Source organism: Bufo gargarizans, chromosome 4 (assembly GCF_014858855.1).
Source record: "Bufo gargarizans isolate SCDJY-AF-19 chromosome 4, ASM1485885v1, whole genome shotgun sequence".
NCBI classification, from domain to species: Eukaryota; Metazoa; Chordata; class Amphibia; order Anura; family Bufonidae; genus Bufo; species Bufo gargarizans.
Window position 1 is genome coordinate 505,046,516 of NC_058083.1, and position 12,250 is coordinate 505,058,765.

Genomic DNA, 12,250 nt, shown 5'->3' on the forward strand with positions numbered 1-12,250 from the left:
TGGAAACCATCAGGACCATCAAGGTTACATTTTCTCAGAGAATAAAACTTTCTCCCACCTTTGAATGTCCCATGTTTGGTGCTCTCTTGCAAAGTCCAAACGAGCAGTTCTGTGGCGTTCAAGGAGACGAGGTCTTCGAAGACGTTTTTTGTTTTTGAAGCCTTTCAGTCTCAGATGCCGTCTGATGGTTATGGGGCTGCAGTCAGCACCAGTAAGGGCCTTAATTTGGGTTGAGGATCGTCCAGTGTCTTGACGGACAGCCAATTGGATCCTCCGGCTCAGTGCTGAGGACATTTTTTTGGGGTCTTCCACTTGACTTTTTTGTTCCATAACCCTCAGGATCATTTAAGAAATTCCAAATGACTGTCTTACTGCGTCCCACCTCAGCAGCGATGGCGCGCTGTGAGAGACCCTGCTATGCAGTTCAACAACCCGACCACGTTCAAAAAGGGAGAGTTTTTTTGCCTTTGCCATCATAACGTGTGACTACCTGACAGAAAATCACAATGAATCCACATCTTTGCACAGATTTGGCCTTTTAAAGGCATGTGGTCTGAAAATTTGGATCAGCTGAAAAACACCCTGTTTCACGTTTATTCGTTGTTTTCATTAAATTGAATGCTCAAAAAATGTTTTGTCTCCCTCCCATTTCTTCTTGTTGCATGTTGAAACTCTACTTGGAACCTTGTTAAGCTCCAGCCATGCTAAATAGGATTTTTTTGCCTATTTTTCAAGTGGTCTTAAACTTTTGATCAGGACTGTATGTCCCACGGGAAGCGCAATATGCTTGCCACAAGTGACATCATAATCTGCACTGGTGATGTCACTAAATCAGTCAATCATATGCCGTAACAACCCCATCTGATGTGTTACCCCTAAATTAATGCACTTGGGGTGATATTAGCCATAGCCAGACCCACACAAAGAAGGATAAAAGGCATGACTGGAATTTGCTCGATTTTTGTATGGAAAGCTACAAAATATAAGAAATACTATAGATGAAATGGGTTGCTAATAGCAACCAATCACATTCCAGCTGTCATTTATGTCCATGATGGTACTAAATTGAAAGTAGTCACCTGATTGGCTTCCACGTTGATTTGCAAAGATGACGTTTTGCAGCAGCCAATCACACGCAGACTAACATTTCTGTCCTGTACCCGTGTAGAAATTAAAGCAGCGATCTCATTGGTGCTTGCCTGTTGCCTGTTCCTTTATCTTCATCCGCACCCTTTTTTCTCTCTTCTTCTATCATCAGCTGTCACACCCACACGTCTGTCACTGACAGATGGGCGTAGCCACAACACTAGAAACCAGTCTCCGATTGGCTGGGCGTGTGACGAGATGCTTTCTGATTGGCCGTTCCGCGCCGGCTCACTTCGCAGGCATGGCTAGCCGTCAGCCTCGGTTCCTCGCGCACTCCACGCGCCGTTCGGAGTCGCTGATGCTCTGTGTTCCTGCCAGCGCTCCGGTATCATGGTGTCCACGGAACTCAACCTACAGCACAATGGGCTCACCCTGGGGAAGGAGGTCGGCGGGGACGGGCTGGCCAGTCCGAGCAGTAACGGAGAGCTGGTGGTGACGGTGTGCGGGAGCCCGAGCGCGGAGCTGGCGGTGCAGGAGGAGACACAAGCCATGCTGCTGCCGGCGGCGGCGCTGGAGACCCGGCTGTATAAGCGGCGGTTCGCGGTGCTCGCCGTCTTCTCGCTGTACTCGCTGGTGAACGCCTTCCAGTGGATCCAGTACAGCATCCTCACCAGCATCTTCACCGGCTTCTACAGGGTCCCCAACCGGGACATCGACTGGCTCTCCGTGGTCTACATGCTGGCCTACATCCCGCTCATCTTCCCGGCTACCTGGCTGCTGGACACCCGGGGGCTGCGGCTGACGGCGCTGCTGGGGTCCAGCCTCAACTGCCTCGGTGCCTGGATCAAGTGTGCGAGCGCCCGGCCCGACCTCTTCCCCGTCACCGTGTTCGCCCAGGTGGTGTGCTCGGTGGCGCAGGTCTTCATCCTCGGGCTGCCCTCCCGGGTGGCGTCCGTCTGGTTCGGACCCAAGGAGGTGTCCACTGCCTGTGCCACGGCCGTGCTGGGCAACCAGGTACTGATCCATGGGGGCCCACCCTGGGCTGGCACAGTGGGGTAGGGGTCACCCTGGGCTGGCACTGTGGGGGGAGAGACACCCTGGGCTGGCACTGTGGGGGGAGAGACACCCTGGGCTGGCACAGTGGGGGGAGGGGGCACCCTGGGCTGGCACAGTGGGGGGCACCATATACGGGATCCCCGACTAGTTCTTAATATGCCACCTGTGGGTATAGGTAGACCCCCAACAAGAATATATCGAGGGCCTTCGCCCTTTCTGCAGCAGGTGTTGACACTACAACTCCCAGCGTTCCCCCAAGCTGTTCAGGGATTAGAAGATCCTGCGGCAGAAACGACCACAAGAATATTCTGGGGGTGCTCATTGATTCTTTTTTTTTTTTTTCCGAAGAAGTGATCTCTCCAGTAAGTTCAGGTCATGAGGGTGACATGGGTTGATTGGGATATTGGCAGTAATCCAGAGTTCTTTGTATTCTTTAAAAGAGGGATCAGCAACCTCCGGCACTCTGGGTGTTGTGAAACTACTACAACTCCCAGCCTTCTCCTTTCGCTTCTGTGGGAATCCCACGAACAGCCGGGCAAGTCTGCATGCTGGGAGTTGTAGTTTCCCAGCACCTGCAGTGCCGGAGGTTGCTGATCACTGCTTTTAAAGGGTTTTTTATAATTACAAGAACATTTCGAAAGGATAGGTGGGGCGTAGTCAGATCACGGGGTCCAACCGCTGGGCGGGGGCGGCCGGTGTTCCCCAGTTTGCAGATGGGTTGAGCACAGAATTGTCTGTGTGTTTAATTGTTATCTTTTTAGGTGTCGTGTATTGTTTTATGTAGTCGGTTGCACCGTGTACCATCAGGGTTGCATACACTGTGCATTTTTTGTTATATCCTTTCTGTCCATGCCTATGCCAGTCCACCATTAGATTACTTATTATTGTTTAGCCCATAAACACTAGGGTCAACTAGGAGCTGCCAGATAGGTTCGAGGACTGGGGGGTCTCCATCTTCAGGAGTCGCCCCTGGGCAGAGGGCCTAGATCTAGGTTATTGTAATTAGGGTCACCTTACCCCCCCTACTGAATAGAATCTTGGTGGACGGTCATATGTATGGACACTTTAGGACAAATTGTTTACCGTACGAGTAATATTAAAGTTAATCTTTCTGCAAGGGTTATGCTGAAGCTGGTCTAGGAATTCTTTCATTTAACCCACTTTATAGATTTGTATCCATTTAGGCTGGATTTTGACCAGTTTGCAGATGCTCTGCTGCCCTTAGGACTGTAGGAGATGGCCAAGTGCTTGAACTCTGCTGTCTCCGGTAGTCCCATAGAACTATATGGAGCAGCAGCGTGCATGCATGTTGCCGCCCCATTCAAATTGGGAGATCGGATCAGCACAGCCCTCTTTATCAGGGCTCATGCACACGGCCAACCTATTCATCTCCGCATCCATAAGTCCGTTCCGCAGCCCCGCAAGAAAGATAGAGCATGTCCTTTTTGGGGACAAGGGGATCCGTGTTTTGCAAATCCCCAATTTGCGGACTGTAAAAAACGCCAACTGCCTTGTGCTTGAGCCTTTAATTACAGTTTTCCCAGGATGAGCTGATTGCTGGAGGCGACCGGATCATCCACCTTGTATTAGGCTGGGCATATGCCACATGTGGTCCACACCCTGCCCAGCCATAGCGGCCAGACGCTGCGCCATGACCTGAGCTTTACTTGCAAAATTGTGTACCCGGGGTCGTCGTAACAAAGACCAATGGGGCCCAATAGCAAAACTTAGAATGGGGCCCCACATCACTATGACCTCTTGCAGTAGCACGGACATGAGATGCTTAAGGGATAATGCACACAGCGACGTGACAATGGTGGGATACTTGTATAATGTGCACAATGATGACACAGTGCAGCAATAATGCTCACAGTGAGAGCACGACCCACATCTAGAAAACAGGGCCACCAAAGTGAAGGAGAGCATCCTGCGCGTCTAGAAAACAGGGCCACCAAAGTGAAGGAGAGCATCCTGCGCGTCTAGAAAACAGGGCCACCAAAGTGAAGGAGAGCATCCTGCGCGTCTAGAAAGCAGGGCCACCAAAGGGAAGGAGAGCATCCTGCGCGTCTAGAAAGCAGGGCCACCAAAGTGAAGGAGAGCATCCTGCCCGTCTAGAAAGCAGGGCCACCAAAGGGAAGGAGAGCATCCTGCGCGTCTAGAAAGCAGGGCCACCAAAGTGAAGGAGAGCATCCTGCGCGTCTAGAAAGCAGGGCCACCAAAGGGAAGGAGAGCATCCTGCGCGTCTAGAAAGCAGGGCCACCAAAGTGAAGGAGAGCATCCTGCCCGTCTAGAAAGCAGGGCCACCAAAGGGAAGGAGAGCATCCTGCGCGTCTAGAAAGCAGGGCCACCAAAGTGAAGGAGAGCATCCTGCGCATCTAGAAAGCAGGGCCACCAAAGGGAAAGCATCCTGCGCATGTGTGGTTCTGGATATAGAAGCAGGTCCCAGAACCGATCTGCCATTGAGGGCATAACCTAATGATATGTCATCAATCTCCCAGATAGGAATACCCTTTTAAGAGGTAAACGGGGCTAGCCGTTAAGGGTTTGCGCCTGGCCCTCCTTGTCGTGTAGCTGTATATAGGAAGACATCGGAGCAGACTTGTTAGAACCAACTATTGCGTAATAAATAAAAGAAAGACACGAGGTATGCAGCCCCAGGCCTGGGTTGTCCCTGGGTGGTGTGTAGGACGTATCCACCGCCTGGAACCTTCCGAACACTAATTACCTCCCTGTATACGTTCTTGCTGAGTAGAAGAGGAGCCTGTGACGTTGAGAGATCCTTCCCTGGAATTTCAGGAGCCTCTCTGAGTGCCCACTTACAGCTACTAAGTGCCTTTGATCGGCCAGTGCCAGAAAGATGGTGCCATCTGAGGGTTATGAGAGCCCGATAAATGGAAGGCCGCGTGCAGGGAACTGTTACATGTCTGTATCGTATTTCCATCTGGTGGGATGGATGATGACGGCAGCGGGGTCACAGTCTCTTCTCTTTGCTCCACAGTTTGGCACTGCCATCGGGTTCCTTCTCCCTCCTGTGCTGGTTCCACGGTCGGACGACAATAAGGTGACGGCGCATAACATCAGCATCATGTTTTATGGCACCGCCGCGGTGTCCACCCTTCTGTTCATTCTGACTGTTGCAGGTGAGTGCGAGCAGACGTCCTCCATGTTACAGCCAAAAGTGGGACTTCCTCTAGGCTCAGCAGGTTCTCCTGCTCCTCAGCATATTAACCGGTCAGCCATTTTTCTGCTGTCTTAGGACTACTTTTATTTTTCCTTCCTACTACTAGGTCACTTTTCCACCTCTCAGCTCTCCCTGACAACTAGGCTTCCCATACACCTTGTCGGCAGGCTCGCCTCGACTGTGTACGTACGTTCTTTCAATCGGGAGAGGAGAAGCTTCTGTTAGATACCTCTGGTGACTGCTTATCTGCAGTGAGAATATATTGAGCAGATGTGTTGAAAGCCTCAGTATCCAACTCCCCCTCCCAAAAATATCCCGGTACAACACCATACACTCAGGATGGTTCACCAGTCCTGAGTATGGATAGAATTCATCTAAGGGTCCATTCACACGTCCGCATGAATGGGTCCACATCCGTTCCACAATTTTGCGGAAGGGGTGCAGACCCATTCTTTTCCATGTGCTGTCCGCATCCGCACTTCCGTTCCAGAGCCCCGCAAAAAAAGATAGAGCTTGTCCACAGCCACAGACAAAAATATGCATTTCTATCATAGTGCTAGCCATGCGGAAAACGCTTGGCCGGTGTCCGTGTTTTGCAGATCCACAATTTGCGGACTGCAAAACACTTGCGGACTTGTGAATGGACCCTAATGTGTATGGCCAGCTTTAGTCACAGAGACATTCTGGAAACGGCGCTAGCTAACCGCTCCTCCTGTTTCAGCAGAAAGGTCCCGATAGAGCGCACTCAGCGCAGGAGACAAAATGAGAACATTTCTGTTCCAAAAATATGACCCGAGGAGGGCAATGGGGCACCATGTACCTCCAATCTTATCTTGTGTTCCTACAACGTTACTATGGGATAGGGGTCTCCACTTACTTCCTGTACGATGAAGAATATTGGGGCAGATTTACTAATCCTGTCTAAAGAGGCACCAGGGGGAGGAGATGTGTGCCGCTGATCTCAACAAGCTTCCGGCGTTTCTTAAGGGTTGGGAGCCATGGTCCAGGTTTAGATCATCTACGTCATTTGCGGTTTGGTTGGCATCTGGGGTACTCCCTGATTCTCCTCCTTAATACCTAGCCATTCTCTAGTTATGCCCTATGATTTCTCCCCCCCCCCCCCTCCTCTTGTGTGTCTTCCTGTCTCCCCCCCTTATATGTCAAGTTTGTCTAGAATTATTGGCCTATACATCATTTGTTTGAGGCCTTATTTAGCCCTTCAGGGCCTTTGTTTCCGTTGACTTTTTGTCAGCTGACTGTTTGTTATTCAGATACATGCTTATACCTTGTCCTTTATGCTGTACTGCGGTTCATGATTGCATGTCGCAATGTATCTTTGTATGCGGTATGTATACTGCAATTTGTGTTGTTCTCTTATGATTGTAATTGATAATTATAATAAAATCTTATTGAACCATAAAGAGGCACCGGGGGGGCTAACTTAAACGCCTACTGGTTGGCTTAAAAGGGGTTTCCAAGACTTTAATACTAATGACCTATTCTCTGGATAGTAGGAGTCCTGAAACCCAGGGACCCCTGCCCATCAGCTGTTTGAGAAGCAGCGGCACTCACAGTAGCGCCACGACCTTCTCCAGCTTTTCGTAGGCTGAACGAAGACACGTTCATCAGTCACGTGGCCTAGGAGCCGCTCAGCACCATAGAAGTGAATGGGTTGAGCTGCAGTACCAAGCACAGCCACTATACAATGTACGGCGCTGGTGAGCTGTGAGAAGGCTGTGGTGCTACTTCCGGTGCCTTCTCAAACAGCTGATCGGCGGGGGTCCCAAGTTGCCACGGGGTGTGGAGCATTTTAAGCATTTGCCGCAAAGCCGCACCCTCTTGTCAGACAAAGTGCACACAATAAATGCGGTGCAAGGGATTGATGCCATTTTTTTGGTACAAATTAAGCCAGAATTCTGGTGCATTCACATTTCGTAAATCTCCCTGATAATTTTTGTGCAGCTGTCCCTCTCCAGGTCGGCGGGGGGGTGGCACAGCGGACATCTGGTAGCCTTCCCTTCTCATGGCCTGTGTCCCACAGCAAGTTGTGCTGTAGGTTCATCATAGCTCTGTAAATGAAGATCTGTGATGCAACCAGCTCCAAGCTGAGAACGTTGGACGAGAGCCCAGCGACTGTGACCGAGGGGAATTGTGTAATGACTTACCCTCCATTGAGATGTAGAGGTTATGTGCAGAACATTGAAGTGCATGTCACCAAAGCTCGCAACTCTCTTCTCCTTTCTGTGTCGAAACAATATTTGGTACAGTAATCCCAGAAATAAACTGCCTTTATACTAATACCCCCTCATCACTTCCATAGTGCGGAGAGCACCGCCTTAAGAGGGTTTTCAGAGACTTTAATACTGATGATAAGATTTAATACTCTGGATAGGTCATCAGTATCTGATCGGTGGGATCAGTTGTCTGAGAAGACATTGGCGGCTTTCTCGCAGCGATCGCGCTCAGCCCCGGAGCCTTCTCAAACTGCTGATCATCGGGACCCCCACCCATTAGATACTGATAACCCATGATGCAGAGGGTAGATCATCAGTATTAAAATGTCGGAGAACCCCTTTAATCTTTTTATGTCTCCTATTCCTGACAGAGCCATAGCAAGGAGGCTCTTGCTGCAGCCAGTTGTCTTCTAGCCAGGCACAAGATACGGAGGAGGATGACATGGCTGATATCCTGGGGCAGATAGAGAAGATTTCTTAATATATTTCATGGCAATATGAGACAGAGGAAGGAGTGAAATTCGGGGGGAAATCCTAGATTTGGTGTATTTTCTACTTTCAGTGTTCCTTTGGGTAGTTATGGGGAAGCTCGGTGACACCAGTTGGCACTCGCTATGGCAGCAGCCACATTGGTTGTCGCTCCTCTTTTCCAGAAATGGATGTTTCACAAAATCCAAAGAATTGCCTAAGACCTCATGCCGAATCGGCAGAATACCAATACCGGCCGCGTGGATCCCACGCTTTCTGCAGGCGTCCATTGTCCAAATTGTCTGCAATTTTGTCTGCAAAACGGATGTTCTATTTATTTATTTTTTTGTGTGATGGACATACAGATGCGGACAGGGTATGTTGTCCCCGTTTTCTGTGTCCCCATTGAAATGAATGGGTCTGCACCCTATACGCAAAAAATGGGGATCGGTGAAAAAAAATATACGATGGTGTGCATGAGGCTTGAATAGAATGCAGTCCTGGTGGAGGGCACAGGCTTTATTATCCATCGTCCTCTGTGTCGCAGGTCATGCTTTATACTTTATTACATTATATTGCTTATTATGCTGCATTGTTTTATGACATTGATGCTACGTGACCCGACACAACTTATTTCGCAAGATCTTTTGTGTAACCGATGGGCCGAGGACTAGAGTCGCTGTATCGAGGAAAAAAAATAGTTTTTTTAAGCAGAAGTTATGTAGGTGACGGTTCAGATCAGTCCTCTGGAGCCAGCTACTCCAAACCTACAGGGATGCAATGCGGATCTTGTCCCTTACAGCTGCGGTCACGTACTCCAAGATCTGCGCCATGGAACTACCTTAATATGTGCATGCTGCGTCTGAGCTCGGGGTAGACGCCCCTGCTGTTTCAAAAGTCAAAACTACATGAATATCAGTTCAAAAACCTAAAAATACCCCAAAGGCATCCATAATCTTTAGCTGGTAAAATGAGGCTCAGTCACGTCTGGCTGTGACTATAACGATTCACGTGTAGGATCCGCGTCTCTGAGGCGGCGCGAGCTTCAGCCCACATGAAAGGGGCGAACAGCAGTTTTCCATGTTGGAAGCGGCTGGCAATAATCCAGGATCAGAGTAACGTTACCGAAGTGTCAGGCAGCCGCGGGGAAGCAATTTCCTCAGTTACGTGAACTTGGCCTGAAATCCTGCTTGTAACCGGCCCAATGTACACACCGCTCTACAGGCCGGGGCCTCTCGTAGCAGGTGATCACAGCGAGCGGTGACAGGTCCCTTCCCATGGAGCCAGTTCATGGCCAAAAGCCTCTCTGAGACCTCATGTGACCGATGGCTGGTTCCTATTTACACAGAGGAGATCGGCCAGGCGGCAGTAGTAGGACGCAGTATACGCGCAGGACACGCTGCCCTGTCGCGCGTTACGTACGGGATTCCGGGCTCTGTAGCAAGCGAGAAATTTCCAGGCATCATCTGAAGCCACCCGCTTTAGGGCACATGCACACCGCCGTCCACAAATTGCGGATCCGTAAAACACTGTTACCAGCTGTGTGTTCCCCATTTTGCAGAATGGAACGGCCGAACCCTAATAGAACAGTCCTATCCTTGTCCGTAACGCGGACAATAATGGGACCTGTTCCTTTTTTTTTTTTTTTTTTTTTTTTTTTTTTTTTTTTTTTTTTTTTTGCGGAATGAATATGTGGACGCGATATGTACACTGAGTCATTTAGATTTTTTTATTGGGGCCCACTGAAATAAATGGTTCCTTATACAGGAGAAATAACAGAACGGACACGGACAAAATAAAATGCGTTCGTGTGCATGAGCCCTTAGGCCGGGTTCTCATCGCCATTTAAATTTTTTAGTTCTGATGGGGGGGGGGAACAGATTTAAGATGGAAATGGCAAAAAGGGATGCAAAATATACATCACTAGTGCTCAGAATGTGTGTGTGTTCTTTATACGGGATCCGTAATTTTTTTATTTTTTACATTTAGTTTTTTTTTGGAGAAAATGAAACGTTGATGTGAACCCGGCATTACATAGCGGTTCTGCCTTTAGCAGGCTGGGGGAGGGGTGGATAATGATGGAGGAACGCCCATTGATCGTACATTCATCACCTGTCCTGTGGATAGTCGTATACCATTGATCAGAGATGTGCGGCGGGGAATACTTCCGATCGACCTTGGTCTTTATATTTTGTGATAATGAAGAACCTAACGAGCCTCCTTTAAAAAATGAATAAAAAAAGACCGTAATCTGATCTGTTTCCAATAGCAACCCATCAGAGTGCCATTTTTCATTTTCTAAACTGAAAGGATTGGTTGCTATGGGTAACGAGATCAGATTTCTATCAGACAGTTCTAACTGGAGACAGTGTAGCAGAGTCTCACCTGCGAGCAGTCACAATGGGCGGTGTTCAGACTTTGTCGCGTTGAGAAATGCTCAGAACCAATATCTTCTTGATGTTCTGATGGCAACTACACGGCGGAGTAAGGTTTGTGTAATCCAGCATATTTGGGTTAATCTGTCTTTACCTGGGATTATTCCAGCCGCTTGGATCTGAAGAGATAGCTGCAGTCACGGGGTGAGTCAGGAGTTTGTGTCTGGGTGTTGCAATGATAACCGTCTGATATAAATCTAGATTGTATTGAAATGACGTCAAACTAGAATACACAGGTCGGCTCTCCTCCAGAAGGCAGAGAAGTGCTCTCTAGTGCCACCTACAGGTACCTACTGAGCTCATTTGTATAACTTTATTTTTTTTCCCAGGGAGCATTGCCTGTAAGACTAAGGCTACTTTCACACCTGCGTTTGGTGCGGATCTGTCTTGTATCTGCACAGACGGATCCGCACCAATAATGCAAACGCTTGTGTCCGTTAATAACGATTCCGTTTGCATTATTCATAAAAATAAAAAAAGTCTAAGTAAAAACGGATCCGTCTTGACTTACATTGAAAGTCAACGGTGGACGGATCCGTTTTCAATTGCACCATATTGTCAGTGAAAAACGGATCCGTCCCCATTGACTTGCATTGTAAGTCAAGACGGATCCGTTTGGCTCTGCATCGTCAGGCGGACACCAAAACGCTGCGTTTTAGTGACCGTCTAAAAAATGCAACAGAGACCAAACGCAGCCAAATGGATGCATTCTGAACGGATCCTTATCCATTCAGAATGCATCGGGGCTGAACTGATCCGTTTTAGGCCACTTGTGAGAGTGCTCAAACGGACCCAGAAACGCCAGTGTGAAAGTAGCTTAAACCAACAGGATCTCCGCAAGGAAAACGGTCACCTTCCAAAAACCGAACAAGAGGGCTCAGTTGCCCACATTAAATCCTCCAAAGCAAAACTGATGATGCACCCCTGGAACCCTTCCGCAGGGCAGGACTGTACTCCTTCTGCCCTCCTGATTGGCACCTATTAGCAGCCACTACTTTGGATTGGACAGAGCACTGAACATATTCCCTAGGGAATCTCTCCTGGTTCCAGGCTCTCGATAACGTTTCCTGACTCTATGTTGTGCCACTCCTCTATTATTCCTACTAGAAGTTTATGAATAAAGGTACGACTGGGTGTGTCCCTGCCCTGTTCATTCAGAAACTATCCAGTCAGTGTCAGACTGTGCAGGGGGCACACCCCCAGCTGGTAACTCCCAGTTGCACCTTTTATTTCTAAACTTCCAGAAGGAATAACAGAGGAATGGAACGACATACAGTTATAAGAGAAGATGCTCCAGAATTGTTGTTACTTGGTGAATACAATTAATGACTAAAACTGACATGTCAGAAATGGGGACGGGTCCTCTCTGATGTAGCTACTTTACTGTCCTTTGCACTGACGTTGTCGTCTGCAGAGCTGCTGGTTGTCAGACAACAACTTGTGACCTGACAGATAAGGTGAGGGGAAGGAAGTAATATTATGGCGCCTGAGCCCTCAACCAGAAGCACTGGTACAATTGTCATTTCTGTTGCTGGAGGCGCCTGAAGCCTGTCGTATGTGTGACTGCATTGTATTGCCCAGGCCGTTATACTGCATTCTGATCACACTGACGGCTTTCTTTCTATTTCAGTCTTTAAGGAGAAGCCCAAGGTCCCCCCGAGTCAGTCCCGGGCTGTCCTGCAGGACCTTTCTCAAGAGCAGTACTCCTACAAGCAATCCATCATCAATCTCTTCAAGAACGTCCCCTTTGTGCTGCTGCTGATCAGCTATGGTAAGATGGGTTACTACAT

General features: G+C 48.8%; 1 protein-coding gene across 1 annotated transcript in view; it reads left to right on the forward strand.

Annotated features, from left to right (window-relative positions):
* The first annotated feature begins 1,404 nt into the window (after positions 1-1,404).
* The window catches only part of FLVCR1 (FLVCR heme transporter 1), a 42,694-nt gene continuing 31,848 nt past the window's right edge, over positions 1,405-12,250 (forward strand). The window contains exons 1-3 of the mRNA XM_044292536.1: positions 1,405-2,100; positions 5,141-5,282; positions 12,091-12,231. Of these exons, the coding sequence (XP_044148471.1) occupies positions 1,477-2,100; positions 5,141-5,282; positions 12,091-12,231 (907 nt within the window). The 5' untranslated portion in view covers positions 1,405-1,476. The remainder of the gene's footprint in view (positions 2,101-5,140; positions 5,283-12,090; positions 12,232-12,250) is intronic.